The sequence below is a fragment of the Podarcis raffonei genome, chromosome 10, assembly GCF_027172205.1.
Source record: "Podarcis raffonei isolate rPodRaf1 chromosome 10, rPodRaf1.pri, whole genome shotgun sequence".
Lineage (NCBI taxonomy): Eukaryota > Metazoa > Chordata > Lepidosauria > Squamata > Lacertidae > Podarcis > Podarcis raffonei.
This window is the reverse complement of record NC_070611.1, coordinates 46,504,432-46,528,784: the sequence shown is the minus strand read 5'-3', so window position 1 is coordinate 46,528,784 and position 24,353 is coordinate 46,504,432. Positions and strand designations below refer to the sequence as shown.

At 41.4% G+C, this 24,353-nt stretch overlaps 1 protein-coding gene across 2 annotated transcripts in view; it reads left to right on the top strand.

The window, feature by feature from the left end:
• CACNA1I (calcium voltage-gated channel subunit alpha1 I) overlaps positions 1–24,353 on the top strand; it is a 288,035-nt gene that overhangs the window by 186,703 nt on the left and 76,979 nt on the right. For both annotated transcript variants that reach the window (XM_053405099.1, XM_053405098.1), the window contains exons 6-8: positions 10,851–11,010; positions 13,924–14,239; positions 16,599–16,691. In XM_053405099.1, the coding sequence (XP_053261074.1) occupies positions 10,851–11,010; positions 13,924–14,239; positions 16,599–16,691 (569 nt within the window). The remainder of the gene's footprint in view (positions 1–10,850; positions 11,011–13,923; positions 14,240–16,598; positions 16,692–24,353) is intronic.

Below are 24,353 nucleotides of genomic sequence, written 5' to 3'. Positions count from 1 at the left end.
CATTCCTGCATGTGAAAAAGAACAATAATACATTATGTGTTCCATTGGTTTTTAAATACACAGCACAAACAGGACTGAGGGGGAAACAAGTTATATACCAACAAAACTTCTGGGGACAGCAAAGCATTTGGGATTGGGCTGAAAGTGAGACAAGGACACTTTGAAAACAAATATTTTAATACAACTATTTAGGGGGTGAATTAATGGTCAAACCTAAGCAGTCAAATCCAGCTGGTTCTCCCCACTTGGACAAAGCAGTTTGGATTTTAACTGAGGAGTGTATAGAGGAGTCTACAGCTAACAAAAAAAACCTTTAAAATTCACAGTAGGCAGAGGCTTAAGGTTAATATCCTAACCCAATTTAACCTGGGCATAAGCCACATTGAATCTAGTGGGGCTTACTTCTGATAAAATATTATTTGTCTTCATGCATATAGGCTGATTGTAACAACAATTAACTAACACCAAGTCAGCAAACTACAATTCAGAAAAAAGAAAAGCAACGAGGAACCTGTCAGGACAGCAGCAATTATATATCAATGAATATGTACACAGAGTACATTACAAAACAATTTATGTATCTATTTAGACATAATTTGCACATTAAAAATAATTGGTGCAAACTAAGGCAAAAAGCATTCATAGCAAGAATCTGTGCTGTGATGGGGGTTGAACAGTTAGATGGAAGGAAATCTGCTTGGTGGTTCATTTTCAATGGATACCTTTGATAACCATAGCTTCATGCTGATGCCTTATGAAGGGATACGATCTCTTGACGAAGAGATACAATCTGTGGCTTCGCACTTCAGCTGCTCTTGAGAACAATCATTAAAGATTGTTATCTCTTTGACAGGCATTGATGTGAAGCTATAGGAAGTGCCTGATATGAAGTATTGGGTGCTGCCCATTACCAAGAAAAAGCCTGCAACAAGTTTTAGGGGGCAGAACCCCAAAACACACAGAGAGCACCCAAGCAATGCAGCTATCACCACTACTGACAAAATGTAGGGGGGGGCATCTTCAGAGGCCACAGAATAGCTTCTGGGGTGCTAGATATGGCCCCCAGACCATGAGTTACCCAGTATAGCATAGGGGTTATACTCAGTATCATGGGAAATAGACTTAGCCTTCATTAATTTGTCTAGTTCTTTTCACCGTAACTTGGGTTAGTGAATTTCCTAAGTTGTTTAATAGGTTGTGTGAAGAAGCTCTTGTTTGTTTAATTTTTGTCTGTCCTGATATATCAGCCCAAAAACATCACTAGATGACCACAAATTCAAGTATTATGAGAGAGATATAAGAATTTTCTACCACTCATCTCCACAGCGTTTGTGAGAAAATGCTCTATCAATTGTTTTAAATAAACTAGGAAAAACAATCATTTTCAGCTGCAAATTTTTGGACAAGGGAACACTTTCAAACATTTAGCTTGATCCAAATTACACTGAAATCACTTGAAAGGCTTCAAGAGTCTTTTGCTAAGGTTTGGAATGACATGTGGTACATTATTTATCTTTACATGCGCAAATAGTCCCACTGAAGCTGAGCTTCTGGCATGAGAAACTCTTTGTAAGATCAGAACTTCATTTAAATTTAACATGGCAAGAGAAGGCAACTGCATATCAGAAATTCAACAGTGTAGCATCATCTCGTGCCTGATTGTTATATATTCAACTTTAAAAAATATGTTGAGCTTTTAAAATTGGGCCCGAGAGGGGAAGAATTGGAACAGCGATACTCCATGAAAGGAGTTCTGCAAAAAGGCATGAAGTGAGAGAGAGCAACCTGCCTGGGCATTGCTTCAAAGCAATGGAGAGTATTTCAGACAGGGAACAGTGCGTAAGGTGTAAGTAATTTTCTCTTATTGTACAATATTGTATCTGTGTTTCTGCATGATCTTGGATTCCTAAGGCTGTCCTGCTCAATTATGTGTTTGTACTTTGCAAGGTACGCTATGGAAAGAAAGAGGAACTGCTTGGGAGAAATTCAGACTGTGGGAGACATTATGTACTTGTAGGAACAAAGGAGGAGGAAAGGGAAATTGAGACATTCCCCCCCCCTTCCCTTGTAGAACAGAGTTGCAAATGGAGACAGGAAGATGTTTGATTTGCCCTCAGCAAAAACAGATACCTGTAGTTCGGTTTCAACCCAAGGTGTAATTGCTGTTGTCTGGTGCAATGCATTCTCTTTCATCACGTTTGGTTGGTGACAATGAGCCCTGAAAACTTTGATTCATAGTTTCTCAGTGTATAAGTAGCTCTTGAGCCCTCCTCAACTGTGTATACTCACAGCAGCTTATGGGAAGACCAAGGTGTGGTCCAAGCTGGGCATGGAAGTGTTTGGTAAATATTTCTATGATCACTGCAGCATTTTCCCCCACCTACTACATTCACAAGAATCTCCACAGTTGTGTCCATATGTTCAGCCTCCCTCCCTTTGTGTACCTAGTCATGCCTTAGGAGTCATGCTTTTGTAAAGTGGGAGTGAAAAACAGTAATAATAGACCCTCATGTCTGCTTTTATTATGCTGCTTCATTTCTTAATATTTTACATCAAGACTCTTGGGTGCTACAGGGGTGATTATTGACTAGGAGTAGACTACTCCCCAGAAGTCCAATATGCCATTTGTCTTTGGGACCATCTGTGCAGTGGAAATCAATAGCCACAGGAAGGCTGCCTGCTTTGGAAAAGAAGCAAAGAAGAAAGCATTTTTAAATAGTAGGGATATAATTGCAAGACCTGCCTGTACATATTACATGCAGCTCCCACCCTCCGCTCTCTCTAAATTGCTTGCTACGCTTCCCCTTTCCCAAGGGTTGGCACATGCTGGTTGCTTCACTCAAGATGGCTTCAGCTGTGGCAGCCAAGCTAATAGGGGTTGACAGGCACTGTCTGGAGGGAGTCATGGACTCTATGAAGTCGACAGAAGCTTGTCAGCAAGGGCCCTGAGGCACCTCCAGAGTCAGGCAGTCGATTCACTCTGTCCAGCTCCAAAAGGGAGACCCACCTCCCCCCCAAAAAACCCCACTGTATCATTTAGTTTGGGTGGTATTTGAAGAGTTGCTTCTCTTAACCTTCCTGTCCACTGCTCACGACATGGGATGCCTTGTGTGGGGCTGTGTGTGTGAGCAAGACATTTGCACCGACTTATCTCCTTAGTTTTAGTGTGACACTAGAGAACAAGGCCCTTCCCTGAACCAGCCAAACCGGCTGTGACAGAGTGGTACATTTAAAAGTATATTTCACAAGCTTTGCCTTCTGGGGGAAATTTGCCAGCTAGAAACTTCCTCCACTGGGTCCCCTTGACAGACACAGCCTCATCCCTGCAAATCTGCCCACAAAGACGGTGAGGAGGCTGCAACTTTCTCTCTCCAGAACACACACCTGGTGTTCATGCATATTTCATTCTTTGCGCATTTCGCTGCAAAGATCAAATCTTTTCATAGCTGATGCCCTAGAAGGCCTGCTTTGCTTGCCAAATATTGTTTCATCGGAGCTTTCCTCCCTTCCCTTTCGATAGTCCAGGCCCTCTTCTTTTCTTGTGGAATGGCTGCTTCCCCAATCCCCAACCCCAGACTGCCTGAGAAAAGGTCATTGTCCCTTTCATATTGGCTGCTCCTCGCTGTGAGCCAGTGTGGCTTCTGCTCTGGCAATAGAAAAGGATAAACAGGGAGGAGGGGAGGACAGAGCCCTCCAGACAACAGCTTATAAGGACGGAGAGTCTGAGGAGAACAGCAAGAGAAAAAGGCACACTGAGAGGATGTTAAGAATAAAAAAAGAAAATGGAGAAAGATGCTGACAGGGAAAACACACACACACACACACACACACACACACACACAAAATGAAAGCAGTGGGAGAAGAAGAAAGCAAATAAAAAGTTTCCTAAGACATTTCAGAAACCATTGTTGAAGAGGCACCTGTTGGGCTCCAAGCTAACTAGTTCGCTTCTGAATCTCACAGAGTTTCTCTCACACTCCAGACCAGAATTGATATAGGAGGCAAATGCGAGAATTGCCTTATTATAAGGGTAGCATGTGCGTCTGCTCTGAGGCATCTGGGAGAGAGCAAGAAGCCCACAGTGTTGTAACACTGACCCCCCAAGGACTTTAAGTCACATGAAAGGAAGGCAGTGGCACCAATGTTATTGTAGCATTCACTAGAAGTGCATAAATTAGTGAGCAATCTTTCCTCCTCAACCAGCCAATGTGGTGCCCTGCAAGTGTTGTTGGACTCCAATTCCCATCAGTCCTGAACAGCATAGCCCATGGTCAGGGATTATGGGAGTTGTGGTCCAGCAACATTGATTCTCCCCTAAACTAATGTGCACATGTATGTATGCCATGGGGATCTGGGAGCAGTTCAGTATCACAGCTGCACATTGCTCCTCTGAGAATTCTAATTGCACTACCCTCCTGACATCTGGGGCTTTTGCCCAGCCCCAGTTATATATCCATATAGCATTGCAAACATGGATCTGGACTGGGCAGGAAGAGGACTAGACAAAGACATTTACTTTAAAAGAGGATTGGACAAATTCATGGAGGAGAGGGCTAGTGATAGTTACTAGCCATGATGGCTGCGCCAGCAATGCTTCTGAATACCAATTGCTGGAAACCAAAAGAGAAGAGAGTGGCCTTGTGTTCGAATCCTGCTTGTGGGTTTCCCACAGGCATCTGGTTGGCCACTGTAAGAAGAGGATTTTGGATTAAACAGGCCATTGGCCTGATCCAGCAGGCTCTTTTTCTATTCTTATAAAGTAGTTGGTAGGTGGGGTTACATGGGGGAAATGGCAGCCAGCATGTTCCTCCCGCCCAAACGTTCTTAACAGCAAACAGGAACATTAGAACCTGAGTCAGGCTATTTGTCAATCTAGCTCAGTATCACTTCCTGAAATTGCTTGGCAGGGGCTCACTGGAGTTTCACACAGGGGACTCAATACACCAGGCATTAAACTCAGAACCCCATCTGCATGCGAAGAGTGCACTCTGTGCTCCACTACTGCACTACAGCTGTCTTCAAATGCTGCTCTGATCTCAGGCATTCTTATCTAGACTGCCAGCAGCAGCAGCACCTTGGCCAAAAGGGCTTGGCGTTGACTTATATTTAAACTGATCTTGTGTTTGTACTACACCATTTGTCCATATGAACCCCAAAGCACATAGCGACTTTTATTAACTGACTGTGCAGATTTAAGACGTTTTCCTTTGCTTGCTGCACAGCTTGCCACTTGTTGCACAGCAATATACTTCGGCAAGAAAGGAAATGAAGAAAATGACGTACCGAAACAAATTACAGAGTTTTCGGAGGTACAGCAGGCAAAATTAATGATGCAGCCTTGACATTTGGCTGAGACCTTAGGCTACCTGTGATGTTTAGATTGTTCCACTGGCTCTTTTTAATGAGCACCGACTGATCAGGAGTCAGGACCTTGGTTCTGTGTGTCTATAAATGACACTGCTATGTGCACAGTGCTGCACTCTAACAGTGTTAATCAAAATCGCCTCCTGAATTACCAGTGGAGTAATTACAGAATGCTTGGGTATTCCCAGTGGTCCTCTGTGCATGCTGCCGGGGCCCTGCGCCATAGGTTCATGTCCTTGTGCTATAGCCGTTGCACAAATTGTTCCACATTTGCTGCTGCTGTGGGTGGGTGGGGGGATTTGTTTTGGCCCGGCAGAGTAGAGAGAAGCAAGGAGGAATTTAACTTTTCCTGTCACTCAGGGCATTCTTACCTGGCTTTCTGAAGGTTAACCGGATGACCACTTGCAGCTTTTACAATTAAAGTCCTCAGGCATAGTTGCTGTCATTGGAGGGCCATGCTTATGAGAAGGTCTGCTTTAGGATTGGAGATGACAGTGCTGGTCTGGATGTCTCCTCCAGATTGTTTCAGTGTGAATGTAGTCCCCAGGGACGTAGCAAATATAGATTGCTTGGAATCTATGTTAATAAAGTGGAGGCCAGCAAACCATAGGCAGGTCTGCTGTGAAGATGCTGCACTTTCTGTGCTTTGCTGCTTCCCATCTTGACCCAGATTTGTCTATACATCAGCCAGGTTCCACCAGCGATGTCCACTGTAAAACAAAAAGTACACGTAGCGCAGCCTTCACACACTTCATACAATGGGAGTTGTGCTCCAAAACATCTGGAAGGCACCAGGTTGGCAAATGCTGCATTAGAGTAATCCAGCTGTTGAGCTAATAGCGAAGGGGTATTTGGGGAGATAACTATCAGTTAATTACGATCTCAGTTTACATTTAAGATTTAGCAATGGGAATATTAATTTACAAATATATGCACTGCCAAAAGCAGAAGACAGTTTCGGGGAATAGTTATTAGTATTCTCAGAGTTCGTTTCTCCCATTCACACGTCACCCTGTGGCAACAGGATTTTCCAGCCTACCAGGGTGAGAAAATGATGTGGTTTTGGCTTTGTCACATTGATGGAGGCGCTACTATGCACAGTGTGCTTTCTGAATGATTTAAGACACACTTTTAAGACTAACAGTGAGAGCCTAAAAATGCAAGCTAAGATTTTCAGAATTTTGATACAAATTCTCCAGATTTCATGAAAGCACCTGCTAGATGGCAAGTAATCTTCAGGTAAGAAAAGCCGCTACTTGAGGTAGTACAAATGTTGATAGTTACATACACATATTCCCCAGCTGTACCTGTTAACAGGGGCACAATGCCTGCTTTCTCATTATCTCTCATTGCTGGGACTTTATGCATACATAATAAATTACTACTATTAATAATAATGTGAATGATGAGGCCTATCGTCCTAATGGACTCCTTTGACTGACAGAATAGCATCCATCTTGTCTATGGTGCCAGGTATTGCAGGTTTTCCTAGTATATAATGAATTCTGACATCCTGAATATTATGGGATATGGATTTTCGTGGTGGAATGAAGAAAATGATAGGGATATGGTGTTGTCTATGTGAAAGTGGAAAATGCATGATGTGGAGTTATTTTCACCACACTTACTTAGCAGGGCTTGTCAACTCTTGGAGCCCATGTGTGCTCCTGCTGCTGCTTCTCTCTGCCTCACTGTGAGGAGCTGACTTTTCGCATCAGGTAAAAAGCGTCCCTATTTCCATTTGACAAATGTGTGAGGTGGGGATGCTGTGCCTCAGCTGTGCTTGTTCAAGAAGAGGAGGAGGAGATCTGAGAAGCTAGCAGAGTCCCCCTTAACCATTGTTCTTTTTATTGGCACGTATCAGAAACTTAGGAGCAGGTAATGGTATGTGCAATATTCCCCAGGCAAGATGTTCAGACTCCCTTCGGGTGAATAATTGATGCTCCAGAAGCCAAGCAACTGGTTCCTGATACTACATCCTGATAGTCAGGGGATGGAGGCTTTGAACTGACTCTATATGTTGTGTTTAAGTGCCTTTCTGATCATTTCTCCTCTGAGCACATTCACATTTACACTCTCACTAATACCGTATAATTTGGTGCCCCAGAAACAAGGCAACTGCTGGTGTTCGGAGGCTAAAGTTTTGAACTAACCCCAGGTGTTGGGATGACTATTTATTTGATCATTCCTCTTTTTAAAACATTTGCCTTTCGATTTCTGCTAATACTGATAATTGAAATTGCTCCCAGTATGAACACATGTAAATCTTTTTCTTTTCTTTTTTTTAATGGAGCTTTGCCAGATTGGGTATATGGCTTGTTTATTGCAACCTAAGTCAGTGCAGAAAGAAAGAGAAACATCATAGGTTAAAACCAGTCATGTGAAGACCATACTAATTACAAAGGCAGGTCCTAAATTCTTTTACCCATGGGTAGGCAAACTAAGGGCCGGAGGCCGGATCTGGCCCAATTGCCTTCTAAATCCGGCCTGTGGACGCTCCGGGAATCAGCATGTTTTTACATGAGTAGAATGTGTGCTTTTATTTAAAATGCATCTGGGTTATTTGTGGGGCATAGGAATTTGTTCATTCCCCCCCCCCTCAGAATATAGTCCACCGCCCCCCAAGGTCTGAGGGACAGTGGACCGGCCCCCTGCTGAAAAAGTTTGCTGATCCCTGCTTTTACCCATTTTCAATTTGCTGTCCTTGGTTCTCTTCCACCACATTCTTATTTACTTGTGATATTTAAATATGATTAATACCTCCACTGTTAGAGGCTGAATGCTTCTAAATGTCAGTTGCTGGTAACTGCAGGAGGGAAGAGGTGTGTTGCACCCAGGTCCTGCTTGTGGGTTTCCAGTAGGCCTCTGGGTGGCCCCCATGAGAACAGGAAGCTAGACTAGATGGGCCTCTGGCCTGGTCCAGCAGTCCCTTCCGATATTCTTTTGAAGGACAGTTATGGCATGATGTATGGTGTTCAGGCAGTGAGGACCTGAAATGTTCCCAGGTTACTTACAAGTGGAAAATTTATTTTGAAATGTGTTAACTATGGGGACCTTTATTGGAAGTGATTTCATGAGCAATACTCTAGATTTTTTGGATGAGATTTTTAACTGAGAAACATTCAGCAGGTGGACTATTTTGGTGTCGCTTTCCCCTGAAAATAACTTTGTTCATGAAATAACTTCTGAAAGGCATGACACTAAGCATGAAACATTATATAAGGAGTCGTCCTAGAGGGGCTACAACAGTGCAGTTTCACTAAGTCTAAATTGCCCTGCAAATTTGCCCCATGTGAAACTTCTTGCAGGTTCCTTAGATATACTCATCCTTTCCCACTCACTCTTGCCAGAGGCCTCTTCCACAACTGGGACTCAACATCCACACTTCTCTCCTCAGTCATTTATGCTACTTGAAGTGACGCAGCACCCCACCCCCTTCTGCCCTTCTAAGATGCTGGATATATATGGTCAAATATGGTTGTAAGAAGAGCCCTGCCAGATCAGACCAAAGGCCTATCCAGCATTCAGTTTCCCATACCAGATGCTTCTGGGAAGCCCTCAAGAAAGGCATGAGGTCAACAGCCCTCTCTGCTGTTGAATCCTAGTGACTGCCATTTGGGGGCACTGCGCCTCTCCTTCTGGAGGTAGAAATACAGCCATGATGCATAGCCTTAGAGTCCATGCATTTGTCTAATCCCATGCTAATGAGAGAAAACACTGACAGTATATTTCATTGTTATTTGTGGTTTTGCTGGAAACGATGTCAATCGTTTTAACTCCACAAGACATGCAGTGGTAAGATGGTTATAAAACTATGTCGCCCCATTGATTAAAATCAAAGCCCCTGGAGTTAAATGTTAATACCAGTGGCAATTCTGTATGTAAGTGCTGTTCACTTGCCAGTGGTGTTATGTGAACAGTTTTGGACATCTGTTCATTTCTTCTCTCACTTGGATTTCACAGATCTTAAAGAAAAGAGGTTTCAGGACACAAATTGCTCATTGAAAACCTCAGGATCTTTTTATGGGAATTAATATCTGTACCTGTGCAAATAGCACCTGTATCTATGAATGCCCCAAGCCTTCATTGTACCCAATTCCAGGTGCTCTCCTTGAGCTCAGAGTCCCTTATTCCCAGGCGCAGGAACAGAATAAAGCAGGAAAATGAGACAAAGTGTAAAGCGCAACTTGATGTGGCTAATTACTTGACAGTGGGCATAAAAAGGGGATTAACTGGTGCCTCTAGGGATTGTCGCTGAATCCTAATCTTATCTTTCCCTCTCCCTTCCCCAGCCATTTGAAGTAATGAACTAGTTATAAATAGCTAATTAGTTAATTATATGCTGGCCTACATGCAGCATCTTGTAACATGAAATTCCCTGGACCCCTGCAGTAGGGAGTCTCAGCTGTGGAGAGGGAAGCAGGTGGGGGGATTAGGAATGTGATTGATGCTTGGAAGGATTTGCAGAACTCAAGTGACCACAGGGAACACAGAGAATGTAATTAATTTAGTAAATGGGTGCAATCTATCCTATCCAAGGGGCTAGTCCATTATCTTAGCAGAGTAAAGGGATCAAGGAGAGAAACAAGCCCAAAGTTTATTCAGCTGTTGTAGTCTGAAGATGCTACAGATTCTACGCACAAGAATAGGGTAGTGTCCAATTAATCAAGACCCAAAGGAAATGAAGAAGAAGAAAAAGTCAATGGCAAAAGCCACTGCATTGTGAACTAAAATGCTTTCTTCATTAAGTGATACTTAGTTCAAAGAAAGCCATTCTTGGATATGATTGAGGAGCTCCTTCTTATTGGCTCTCTGAACAGAAGCTTTCTTTGAAGTAAATATTCCCTGATGAAGAATGCATTTTAGCTCAAAACATGGTAGGGTTTATCAACAAATTGAAGTTTCACACATTACCTTTTCTTCCTTTTTATTTTATTTTTTGCATCTTTGCATTCTGACATTGTAAAACATGTATCATGTCAGCAGCGCCAGAGGCTGAGTCCCTTGTATCCTGATTTTTTGAAAGCACTTCATATATTTGGAGACATTGCATAAGTAATGTGGTCAAATAAGAACAGATATAACATGCATAGATAGGCCTGGATTCACCATTTGGCTAAACGTGCTACTGTACTTAATTCAGAGCTGCAAAACTGCTGCACAGGAATGGGGAACTTTTGGCCTTGCAGATGTAGCTGAACTACAACTCCCAGCAACCCAAGCAAGCAAGGCCAATAGTCAGAGATGATGATGGGAGTTGTAGTTCAGCAACATCTGCAAGGCCAAAAGTTCCCCACACCTCCTTTATAGAGTTCTCTAGCTGCCTCCACCTTGCTTTGATCCAGGATTTCCCCCACATAACGTCGTCTTCTTTCTTTCCCCATTCTGTTTTATATCTCCTTTCCCTTTCTTTTTCTCAATTATCTTCCTCCTCCTATGCCGTGATCTATCCCTCTCTCCTTTCCTGGCCCTGGTCCCTCTTGCAGGCATGCGAATCCTGGTGAATTTGCTTTTGGACACCCTGCCTATGCTGGGGAACGTTCTGCTTCTCTGCTTCTTCGTCTTCTTCATCTTTGGCATCATTGGGGTGCAGCTGTGGGCTGGTCTGCTGAGAAACCGCTGTTTCATGGAAGAGAACTTGACAATGTGAGTGATGGGGAGATGGAACTGTCTGTGAAACAAGCCTCTCTTATCTTTACCCCTTCTTAACTTCCTTTGTTGCTGAGCTAGTTCACAACCTTAGGGAATGATCAAACTAAACATATCCACTACAGCAAATGATTTCCACTTGTGCACCCTTGCACCCTCCCCAAATCAGGTCCGGGGGGGTTTGGGGGGTGGAATGCAGAACATATATAGGGGTGCATGGCTTTTGGGGGGCAGAGGGGAATAACCACATCAGACAGCATGGCAGGCAGCTTCGCGGTCTTCCTTTTACTAAAAAGATGCAAAGTCTGGGAGCAGCCACTGAGAAGGCCCTCTCTTGCGTCTCCAACAAGCGTGCCTGTTAGGGTGGCAGAACCAAGAAAAGGGCTTCCCCCAAAGATCTCAGAGCCCAGGCAGGCTCATATGGGAGAATATGGTCCTTCACATAGCCTGGGCCTAAGCTGAGCATGCATTTTATTTTATTTTTATTTCTTTTTCACTTTTCCACTTAAAAATACACTAAGAAGCTAACAAAGAATGCCAAACTCCAGCCCACTAAAACAACATGGACACAGATAAATAGTTATGACATACAAACCAGCAATTTAAAGCATCCTTATAGCCAAATCAGAGTTGTTGTTTTTTAAAACCTCAAGCAGCAGCCCTAGCAAGCCATTATTAAAGCCCTACCAAGTCCCTTGAACCAGATCAACAATATATTTTTCATATATGTAACTAATTCATGTCACTTTATGAATATTTTCAAGGCTGCATTTGCATTATGTCATCATTACAGGCTTAAAGAATGACACAATGTGCTCTGTTCCTATCAAAGGCAAAATGGCTGTGATATTTGGCTGCTGCTACCAACAGCCAACTTCATCCCGTGTCCTGCCAGCTTTATATACTGTATATTGCACAAATGATAAAGGAAGCAGTCCTATCAAGTAGAGACTGCCAGTCCACAAAAAGACTGACCTATGGCCAGAATCTGGGGTCCCCTACTGAGTGAACCTTGTGGTCCTGCCTAGGAATCAAATAATTTGTTGATTTTAGTTCTTTAGGTTTTTTATTTTTCCAATCTTAAATTTAAAATTGGAAATTAAATATCTGCAGCAATTTTCAATAAAACAAATCCTCGTGAAAATTATTCAGCATTTTAGTGCATTTTCCCCAAGTAACACATATTTGTATGCCGTTTTAACTGACACACACATTTTTGCAAGCAATTTTTCCTAATTCAATGCACTTTTTCATGTTCTTTCACTAGTTTATTCATTTTTATGCATATCCCCCCAATATATCATTTTTTGTACACATTGTTTGGTTTGAAAACTCCATCACAAAATTCAGTTATGTGCAAATTTTGAAGGATGACTGTGTTCCAGAAAGTTTAAATTTGAAAAATCTGGCTTTAAATGCAAACAGAGTCAAATTCCTTCGCATCCCTAGTACTGCCCTTCCTAGGCCACCCACAACTCCTCTCTGCCCCTCCTGACTCGCAAGATATTTACATCTGAGAAAGGCTTGGTTGCCATTGGCTAAGAGATGCTAGAATATGTTTTTATCTCCAAAACAGTCTTTAAACAAAAAACAAAAAACCTGTCAGCATGATTCATATGATTCATGCAGAACCTTCTATTTTTAATCTGAACAATAATCACTAACAAAATGGCCATTTGATTGGAATTACCCAGTAAATGCCTATTAGGCCCCTATGCTTTCTCCTCTACCATATTCAGTTTCAGATGTTGCTTAGCAACCTCGCACATGCTTCCCTAAGTTGCCCCCCTGCTGTTTAGAAAAGGTTTCCTGACAACCTGGCTGACAACCCAGGGAAGGCAGGGTCACGATCTCTGGTTGGCTGCCTAGATCACCTGGCTGTTGGCCCTGACCCAAGTGATCAGGCCCTGTGGATTTGTAATGCTAGAGATGTGTCATTTGGAAGTTGTAGCTCAGCCTCCAGGCCATCTCTCACATTCCACAGCAGGAGATGCAGCCAATCCTGACTCCCTAATGTATGCACCTTTATGATACATTTTTTTAAAGCAACATGTCTGGTGCATTCATGTTACATTTTCAGGTCTGTGCTTAAAACACCTTTGGCATACCTCCGAAAAATAATGGGCGAAGCAGCCCATAGCTACAGCAGCTGATCCTGCCATTCCAGACTCTGCTGTAATATTTTAAGATTATTCACGGTCTTTTTAATTTTCTACAAATCTCGAATTCTGTGGGATTCTGCAGTTTTAAGTTTGGATTCAATATTATGGGAAATATTGCTGTCAGATGTTAGGAAATAAGTATGTTAAATACTTCCATATACTGGCACAGTCCCAGATTACCCATTTGCTGCATGAGGCATACATCTGCTATCTATTTTAGTTCTGACTACGTGGAAAGTATGCCATTTAGGGAAGAAAAATGAATAAAAACTTGCACTCTTACTGTGGCCTTTCTTAAAACCTTCCCCCCGCCCTCCCCAATGTCTAGAAATTGATTTTTGCTAGGGGCTGTAGCTCAATTCAGCTGATTCTCTAGACCACTGTTGGGTCATCCTGGATGAGCCACAGACCCATTCACTCTCCACCCTTCCTGCTGTCTCTCACTGTTTCCTTTCCCTGTGTAATTTCTGTTTCCCTAGAATTAGAAACTTCCTGTTTTATTATTCTGGTTTGGAGGGATGAGTGCTAGCCATAGTTTGCTAAGTCAGACATCACAGCAAACTGTGGCTAGTGTTAAATGGGAAACCAGCAGCTCATTTTCTGTGACACTACATGATCCTTAATAAGCTATATCCCTGTAATAGCTGGTTGGAAGGTTATTGTGATCATGGTACTGCCCATCGCCAGGAATATTAACTCTAGTGTTTGCAATAACAAATTAATTAGTGTCCCTTTTGTGTCCCCTCAGACAAGGCAACATTACCCTTCCTCTCTATTATCAACCTGAGGAGGACGATGAAAAGCCCTTCATCTGTTCACTGTCAGGAGATAATGGAATCATGGGCTGTCACGAGATTCCCCCACTGAAGGAGCGAGGCCACGTTTGCTGTTTGGACAAGGATGACTATTACTACTACACCTCTGTAAGACAGGAGTTCAACGTCAGCGGCATGTGTGTCAACTGGAACCAGTATTACAATGAGTGTCGCACGGGCAATGCCAACCCACACAAAGGGGCTATCAACTTTGATAATATTGGCTATGCATGGATTGTTATATTTCAGGTAATCTGAACTGAGATGTCCAGGAACCAGTCCGAAGTCTATAAATGTGACCTACACTTCTTCTCATTAGTGATTTACAGTCCTTTACTGAAACAGTAGTGTGGGTCTCAGCATATGTTGTATTATTCATGTGGTGATAGCATAGTTGTCAGGCTACTTTTGTGATGGAAATATTACAGTGGGTGCTTGAGTTGCAAACATGATCCGTGTGGGATGCACGTTCGCAACCCACAGTGTTCACAACCTGTGCCTGCGCACACGCAGGTTGCGATTCGGTGCTTCTGCACATGCGCAAAGCGCGATTTAGCGCTTCTGCACATGCACAACCACTGAAACCTGGAAGTAACCTGTTCCGGTACTTCCGGGTTTCGGCGGTCCATAACCCGAAAAAACGCAAGCTGAAGTGGCTGTAACCCGAGGTATGACTGTATATGGGTTGGATCAAAGATGAGGAACTTGTAGTCATCCAGATGTCCTTGGACTCCAGTTCTCATCAGCTCCAGCCATTATGGCCAATAGTCAGGGTTATGGGAGCTGGAGTCCAAAAACATCAGAAGAGCCACAGTTTCCCTCTCCCTGGGCTACAGGCAGAAGGATGTGATCAGGTCCAAGCTAGAGGTCAGCCACTGGTTCAGACAAACAAGGATGAGAACCAGAGATGTAGTCAAAAGATGGGCTGCTGTTGGGACACAGGGTTGGGCAGAAACGAACCAAATGGCCAGAGTCAGGAACACACATGTACGTTAGGTAGGTACCAGATGTAGAGTAGCACTCTGTGCTGTTCCTCCATCTTATGAGTTATTCAGACAGAGGAGCTCAACTTGAACTGGGAAGTCATATAGCGCCAGGCAGGTCTCAGGGCCATGGCTGGACAGAGCAACAGCAGATTGTACTCTGGCATGTAGAGCTGCAGCATAACAAAGATTAGGCTGGAAATTCCCTCAGTTCTTTAAGAGCTGTCCTGGTGGGGCAGGGAATAATTCACCTGTATGCTGTGGCAATAGTCCTTGGTTGAAGTCCTCCAGTGCCTTTACATCAGCATACCACCATTTGGTAGCACAGCAAGATATGATGATGATGATGATGATTAAAAAGCTTTGCTCCATAAGGAAAAGCCAATGAGGATATCAAACTTAATATCTTTCTTGTTGTAAGATATTACTGTTCCTCTTACTCAGTAGGCCTTTGGAATAGGGTGAACTTAAAATTCCATTCACCTGCAGCAATAGCTTGATAACGTGGATGACAATCAGTTGTCATGAACTGTTATGTCTTAGCTCCTTGAGTATTTACTCAGTGCAGCAGTGGGTTGCAATAAGCCTGTCAGGGAATACGAACCATCATGATTATCGTCCATATGTTTCATCTGCTCAACTACCACTTAAACCGTGAACTCACTAATTGTTTCCAAATATAAGGATATTAGTGTATAACTCCTGACTTTCCCGCTCTCTTTTGATGATTAAAAGACTGCATATATAACTGGTATTAAAGCATCTGAAATGTGTTAGAGAGAACTACTTCTGTTTACATATTTACTCGGTCTACATGTCTAGATCAAACCTAGCCTGTAGGCCTTCAACACATGGTGAGGCTAACATGGGAATGCACCTAAATCTTACGATTATTTCCTTTAATTTCTGAAGCCATCTAAGAGTATGATTAGACTGACATTGAACATTCTGCCAAGTGATTTCATTGGGGAAGTTAAGGACACACTTAAATGTTATTGAAATCAACAGCACTCACTTAGAAGTGCTAAACTTTGGTTGGCTCTCATTCAGCTAAATGTGTCAGATTCAGAGAGCCCAACTGGATTCAGAGAGTCTACAGGAGCAAAACTCCCATCCCTCCATTCATGTCATAGTGAAAAGATACTGCACTGCTGGCCCAGATCAAATTAGTGCTACTTTAGTGGACTGGAAAGATTTATAGGATTTGTGGGTTCTGCTTTTCTTGCATCAAGTGGAGGGTTCCTAACACTGAAAGTCTAGCAAAATAACACAAAATGTGTGGACTGGAGCAGTCAACTCATTGGAATGTATTTGACTGCTTTACATTAAAGTTGTACCTCGGGTTAAGAACTTAATTCGTTCCGGAGGTCAGTTCTTAACCTGAAACTGTTCTTAACCTGAAGCACCACTTTAGCTAATGGAGCCTCCTGCTGCCACTGTGCCGCCAGAGCACAATTTCTGTTCTCATCTTGAAGCAAAGTTCTTAACCTGAGGTAATATTTCTGGGTTAGCAGAGTCTTTAACCTGAAGCGTATGTAACCTGAAGCGTATGTAACCCAAGGTACCACTGTACTGTCTTTCTGTAGTTATTTACATTTTTTTGTTCTTGTTTTCTTTTTCTATAGGTGATTACACTGGAAGGGTGGGTTGAGATTATGTACTATGTGATGGATGCTCATTCATTCTACAACTTCATCTACTTCATCTTGCTGATCATTGTAAGTACAATTGTCCTTTCACCAGAAGTGATAGGATCCTGTCAATATCCCAATTAATCTAGGAGCCTGAAACACACATTGTAGCAAAAGTAGCTGTAGAAAGCAAAATGTGTTAATTGTATGCATTCCAAAATGCAAAGTATTCCAGTTCTGGCTTTTTTCTTTTTCCAAGTAGCAAAATCATTCAAGGAAATTCAAGGATCAAATTTAGCATTGCCTTTTTAGAATGAGAAGCTAGAGTTCACTCGAGACATTTCTGACATTTTGGTCTCCTGTTCTCCTCACTTAAATGGTAATTTATAATTGCTGAGTACTTACAGTCCATGGTCCAGTGAATTTATAGTCTGTAGCAACCATTGCCAGCCTTAGGCAGCCTTTGGTCCTGCTAGCTGGAGCTGATGGGAGTTGTAGTTCAAAATATCTGAAGGGCTCTAGGCTGCCCAAGGCTGGCCTAAGGCATAACTTAGAAACATGGATCACAGTGAATGACAGAAGAAAAAAGCAGTAGTGATGGTAAGAGAAATAAGATAGATTTGGGGGGTTTTTCGGGGGGGAGGTGCCTTCTTTTTGGTTCAATTAATTTGAGATAAAATGAGCAAATAAGATGCTGATGATCTGAACCTATGTTGCAGTCTTTCTTTCTTTCTTTCTTTCTTTCTTTCTTTCTTCCTTCCTTCCTTCCTTCCTTCCTTCCTTCCTTCCTTCCTTCCTTCTGTCACATTCATCTAAAGGAGTTGTAGTCACTTAGACATTCAATGTTTCCAAGCTACTGTCCACAGGCATGAGTTAAGTAGGTGATTAAAAAGAAGCAATAAAAGCTAATGAAAAAAAGGAAAGCAGAGAGTATTTTAAATTGAGATTGAAAAGCTTCATTAAGGGTGACAGCTGAAACAAGTTTCCTTTTCCTGAGCTGCTTGTTTTTCTTATTGAGAATGAAAGCACCTTCTTTGTTCTCTATACCTCATTTTTAAAGAAAACCAATTCAAAAACCCAGACCTTTGTGACTCCTGGAGAAGTCCATGCTGCCTGACAGTTCACCCAGTGGCTAGCCTGAAGCGGGGTTTTTCACCACATGGCATTTCCTCTGAACTTGCTCCAAGAGGTATCACAGTCCATGCTGACTTCGTGGAATTGGTAAATAGAACATGAAGGCCTGGGCACATCATTGGAGGAGCCATTTGGATGGGGTCTCCAGAACCCCTATAGCAGCTGTTTACTTGCCTGCTTAAAGGAAGTTGGGATGGAAGAAGGCACTGTTTTCCATTCCACCCTGTAATTGCTTGCAGCACTGTTTCTATTCTGCTGCAGTTCATTTTCCATAAAAAACTATATTATTTGTCTCATTGTCCACTGTGGCAAAATTACAAATCTTACATAACTTTTGTAATTGTGTTCTCATTTATTCCACCCCATTCATTTCAATGCAAAGAAATCTCAATGCAAAATGACCGGGTAGGGTGGGGGTGGTGAGTGACATAATGAATTACATACTGTATTTGTGCTGACTGAAAGCAACAATGACAGAGAATACTAATCATTTGCAATGGATTGATCTCCATCTGGACAAGGGACAAATAAACAAATATCAGCAATTTCTGCTCCTTTTTCCCTTTTTGTCAGAATTCTCCCACATCCACAAAACTTGGACAACAGCTCTGGCAAAAAGGAAAGAAGCAAAATACCCCCATGTACTAAAAATATACATTTTGGAAAAATTATTCAAGGACATGTTTTTAGAAACAATTCTCACATCAGTTTTGGTTTCTCTCAGTTTTCCCTTTTTATCAATCCTAAATTCGGTTCTCCAAATTGACACATCTGTTGTTAAAAAAATTAAGAAGTCCTTCCAAAAAATTGTTAGCATTTTTTTTTTTTATAATATTTTTTATTAAACAATTTTTATATTAACACAAACAAAACATACATAAACAAGCAACAAACAATAACAGAACAAAAAACAAGTACCATTTCATGTCCTAATTTCTTAAACCTTACTTCCTCGACTTCCTCTTGCTTCCCGTTTCTGTATTCCAAGTTCTTACAATTATTCAGCGAATCTTCCCTTATTTTACTATAAATTTATGTTAATCATCCTTATTCTCTTTGTCTTAACCATTACTAATAGTAACCATTTATTTTAAACCCAACATCATTCTAGCTGTCATTAATTTTATAGTATTTCTTTAAGTAGTCCTTGAACTTCTTCCATTCCTCTTCCGCCGCTTCTCTTCCCTGGTTTCGGATTCTGCTCGTCATTTCTGCCAAACCCATATAGTCCATCACCTTCATCTGCCATTCTTCCAGTGTGGGTAGATCCTGTGTCTTCCAGTACTTTGCAATAAGTATTCTAGCTGCTGTTGTAGCATACATAAAAAAAATTGTATCTGTCTTTAACACCCCCTGGCCGACAATACCCAAGAGAAAGGCCTCTGGTTTCTTGGGGAAAGTATATTTAAATACCTTTTTCAGTTCATTGTAAATCATTTCCCAGAATGCCTTAATCTTCGGGCACGTCCACCAGAGGTGAAATAATGTACCTTCCTTTTCTTTACATTTCCAACATTTATTATCAGGCAAGTGGTAGATCTTTGCAAGCTTGACTGGGGTTATGTACCACCTATAAATCATTTTCATTATATTTTCTCTTAAGGCGTTACACGCCGTAAACTTCAACCCGGTGGTCCACAACTTTTCCCAATCAGCAAACATGATGTTATGACCAATGTCCTGAGCCCATTTAATCATACTTGATTTTACCATTTCATCTTGTGTATTCCATTTCAGCAGCAGATCATACATTTTTGACAAATTCTTAGTACTGGATTCTAACAGTTCAGTCTCTAATTTTGATTTTTCCACCTGGAAGCCTATTTTACTGTCTAATTTAAACACTTCATTTATTTGATGATAATGTAACCAATCTCTCACCTTCCCTTTTAGTTTTTCAAAACTCTGCAATCTCAATTTGTCCCCTTCCTTTTCCAAGATTTCCCAATATCTTGGCCATTTCGACTCCATATTTAGCTTTTTAACTGCCTTAGCTTCCATTGGTGATAGCCATCTTGGAGTCTTATTTTCCAACAAGTCCTTATATCTAACCCAGACATTTAATAGTGCTTTCCTGACAATATGGTTTTTGAAACTTTTATGCGCTTTAACCTTGTCATACCACAAATATGCATGCCACCCAAAAATATTGTTAAATCCTTCCAAATCCAAAATGTCTGTGTTTTCAAGAAGCAGCCATTCTTTTAGCCAGCAGAAAGCTGCCGCTTCATAGTACAATTTAAAGTCTGGCAGGGCAAACCCCCCTCTTTCCTTTGAATCCGTTAATATCTTAAATTTTATTCTGGGCTTCTTGCCCTGCCAGACAAATTTAGATATATCTTTCTGCCACTTCTTGAAACAATCCATTTTGTCCATAATTTGTAATGCTTGGAACAGAAACAACATTCTTGGCAATACATTCATTTTTATAACTGCAATTCGACCTAACAAGGAAAGCTTCAGATTTGACCAGATCTCCAGATCTTTTTTCACTTCTGTCCAAGTTTTTTCATAATTATCTTTGAATAGGTTCACATTCTTAGCTGTCATATTCACACCCAGATATTTCACTTTTTTAACCACAGTCAACCCCGTCTCATTCTGAAACCTTTCTTTTTCAATCTGTGTTAAATTTTTCTCCAATACCTTAGTCTTTAACTTATTCAATTTAAATCCTGCCAATTGACCAAACTCTTGAATTATTTCCAAAACTCTTTTCGTGCTAGCTTCTGGCTCTTGCAATGTAAGTACTAGGTCATCTGCAAATGCTCTCAGTTTGTATTGTTTAGCTCCGACCTGAATCCCTTTAACCAACTGGTCCCTCCTGATCATATTAAGCAAAACCTCCAGGACCGATATAAAAAGTAATGGGGAGATAGGGCACCCCTGTCGTGTCCCTTTTTCAATCTTAAACTCTTCTGTTACCACATTATTTACAATTAATTTTGCTTTCTGTTCAGAATATATTGCACCTATACCATTTTCAAACCCTTGGCCTACCCCCATCCCCCGGAGGTTCTTCAACATGAAGCTCCAAGAAATATTGTCAAAGGCTTTCTCGGCGTCCACAAATATCAAAACAGCCTTAGTGTTTATGTTCACTTCCAACTTCTCCAAAATGTCAATTATATTCCTTACATTGTCCGACAAATGCCTTTTCGGGAGAAAGCCCGCCTGGTCTCCATGAATCTCCTCCATCAAAACTCTTTTCAGTCTCTTTGCTAAAACATCAGCAAAGATTTTGTAATCCACATTTAGTAAGGAGATGGGTCGGTAGTTCTTAAGTTGGGTCTTTTCAGTCTCTGTCTTTGGTATAAGTGTAATGTAGGCCTCTCTCCACGTATCGGGTGCCCTTCTCCCCTCCATGATCTCATTGCAGACTTCCTTCAAAGGTTGTATAAGCCCTTCCTTCAAAACTTTGTAGTATTTGGAAGTCAATCCATCCGGTCCAGGTGATTTGCCCAACGTCATGTTTTGAATGGCATCTTCTATTTCCTGTGCTGATATCTCCTGGTTCAAAATTGTCTTACTTTCCTGGGAAATCTTTTTCAGCCCATTTTTCTCGAGGAATTGTTGTATGTCTTTATCTTTCTGCGGCCCTTGTGTATACAATTGTCTAAAGTAGCTCTGGAAACAGTTCTTAATTTCCACTGGGTTGCATATGTTCTTTCCCTCCACTTCTAAATTTGTTACCGTGTTGAGTTTTTGTCTCTTCTTTATTTGCCAAGCCAATAACTTGCCACATTTGTCTGCAGATTCAAAGGTCTTTTGCCTCATTTGTTTAATTTTCCATTCTATTTCTTGATTCATCAGTTCCATATATTGTGTTTGGTACAGTTTAATTTCTCTTAAAACCACTTGCGATTTTGGCTTCAGTCTTAGTTTCCTTTCCCCTTCCTTTATCTTTTCCAGAATTTTCTCTTTCCTCTCATTTTGCTTTCTTTTCTTTAATGTATTTTGTTGTATCAAAAACCCTCTCATCACGGCTTTACTTGCGTCCCATATTATTCTTTTTTCTACTTTAGTTCTTAGATTAATTTCAAAATAATCCTTCAAAGTTTTTTGGGCCTTTTTACAGATCTCCTCGTCTCTGAATAAGGTGTCATTCATTCTCCATCTGAAGGAACCAGTTGTTGTTTGCTTCATCACCATCTTTACTGCGTTATGGTCGGAGAGAGTTTTGGGGCAGATTTCCACTTTCCTTATGTTCGACGCCATGTTGCTAGTCACCCAAATTTGGTCAATCCGAGTCCATGTCATTTTGGCTTCAGAAAAGAAGGTTCCCTCTCTCTCTAATGGGTGTTTTGTTCTCCAGATGTCTATCAAATCCATATTGTCAGTCATTTCAAAAAAAGTTTTTGGTAGTCTTCCATCTTTTGTAACTACCTGTCTTTGTGCTTTATCCATATTTGTTGAAACTACTCCATTCATGTCTCCCATCATAATCAGTTTATAATCCATATAGTCCATTAAAGTCTCATGCAACTTCTTAAAAAATTCTGCTTTCCCTTCATTTGGTGCATATATCCCCACAATCAAAAAATTTTCTCCTTGAGATTGAATTTCAATTGCCAGATATCTTCCTTGGTCATCTTTAAAAATTTGTTTCGGCTGCAAGTTTTCCTTTACGTAGATCACCACTCCTCTTTTTTTTACTTTGTCTGAAGATATAAATTCTTGTCCCAATCTCTTATTTATTAACAGTTTTCTATGTGCTCTTGTCACGTGGGTCTCTTGTAAACAAATCAAGTCCAATTGGTCTTTCTTTAAAGCATGAAATATATTTTTCCTTTTTCGGGGATTATTTAGACCATTACAATTCCAAGTTAGAAGTTGCAAAGCCATGATGGGGTTATTTAGTTCCTCCTACAGCTCCCAATTGTTGTTCGTCCTTTGTCGGTGGTTCTGTGTCCGTATCTAGTCTTGAAGGATGTCCTTCTCCTGGATAGGTCTCTTTCTGTAGGTCTTCTTCGTGTTCTCCCAGGAACTTGTCTTTATCACTCACTGTTTTTATTCTTCTTTTCTTCCCCTTGTATTTAAAAGACAGGCCTTGGGGAAACTCCCACCTGAATAGTATGTAGTTCCTCTTCAATAGTGTCACCAGATCCTTGTAAGGACCTCTTGCATCCAAGATACTTTTAGGGATATCTTTAAAGATCTCAATATGGAAATCCTCAATTCGAAGGGTTGTTTGGTAGTGCAGGTTCAATATTTTATCTCTCTCTTCTTTGGATCTTAGAGTTATCAAGCAATCTCTGGGTCTATTCTTCCTCTGCCTTATTCCCAACCTGAATGCACTCTCTATTTTGAACTCTTCTTCTTTCAAATCTTGCTTCCAGAAGTCAGAAAACTCTTTTGTCAAATAATCCACCAAGTTGTCTCCTTCCTTTTCCGGCACAAGTCTAATCCTTAGGTTTTTCTCCTTGCGTTGCATATCCTGCATAGAAAGTGTCAGTTCATACTCATCCAGTTTCCTGTACACCGGTGGAAGTTTCCCTTCAACAGCAGTAGCAATTTCCTTGGCTTCTTCAGCTATCTTTCGCGTTGTAGATGAATCTTCCAGTAGTTTCCCAATTGCTTCTGCGTTAGAGTTCACTTTATTCCCGAGGTCAGTTATACTTTTAGTATTTAAATCAATTTTCCCAGAAATTTCTTCAATTTTCTTATTTGTTTCAGCACCTTGCTTCTTTAATTCCTCTAAAGAATCACTTATTTTTCCCAAGGCCTTTGTAAACGCTTCTTCCGAAGACATTGTTTTCACTCTTGCCTTTGTGACAGCTGCAGTTCCCGAGGCCCCTGATACAGAGGCCCTTCTTTGCATAGAAGAGTCCACTTTGTATTGTCTACCAGATCTCAAAGTTGTTTCTTGTGAATCTTCTTTCTGTTTACCATCTGCCATAACAAAGTCTTTCGTTCAAGGTCATTCCCACACTCTTAAGCTGTCAATAGAGGAAAGTTCTCAGGTTTTAAATTCCACTTGATTGCTGAAACTGTCCAAATCCTCTAGAGGGCGTAAAGTCAGTTCCTAAACTTTAAATTGTTCCCACACTTCCAAAAAGCAAAAGCCCTCCAAGTCCCTTTCTTTGTAAAAGATCCAAATCAATAGTGTCCTGCAAGTAACTTACTATATAGCCAAATACGATGTTTCAAGTTGAGAGTAACCAAAGTCTATATATCAGTTACTTTCTAACCTTTTTTGTAACGACCGTCCTTAGGCGGTTCCTTTCCTCCGGCAGTCCGACCCCCAAGTAGATAAGCAGCGGTAAACAGTTCAATCTCCTTTAAAACAGGCAGGGAATCCCTTTAAAATCTTCTTCCCCCCCTCTCCTGCCTTCTGGGGAGGGAGTTCTTTACTTGGTGTTGGGTTTCTTGGCTCATAAACTCTCCTGTCAAAAGTTACAGCTTAGCTGTCTTTCGCTTTAATCTTGCTGCAGGACGGAAAGCAGACTTCCTTTTTAATGCTTATCCGTCTCGGTGCCCAAATTCCTTAATTTTAGTGTCCAATTTTTAATGCAATCTCGATCCTACTCACGGAAAGTTGCTCTCTTTTAATCCAAAATCTTCGGAAGAAGTCAGCGCTCTCCGCTAATGGCGACGCGGCTTCGCTTCGCAGGC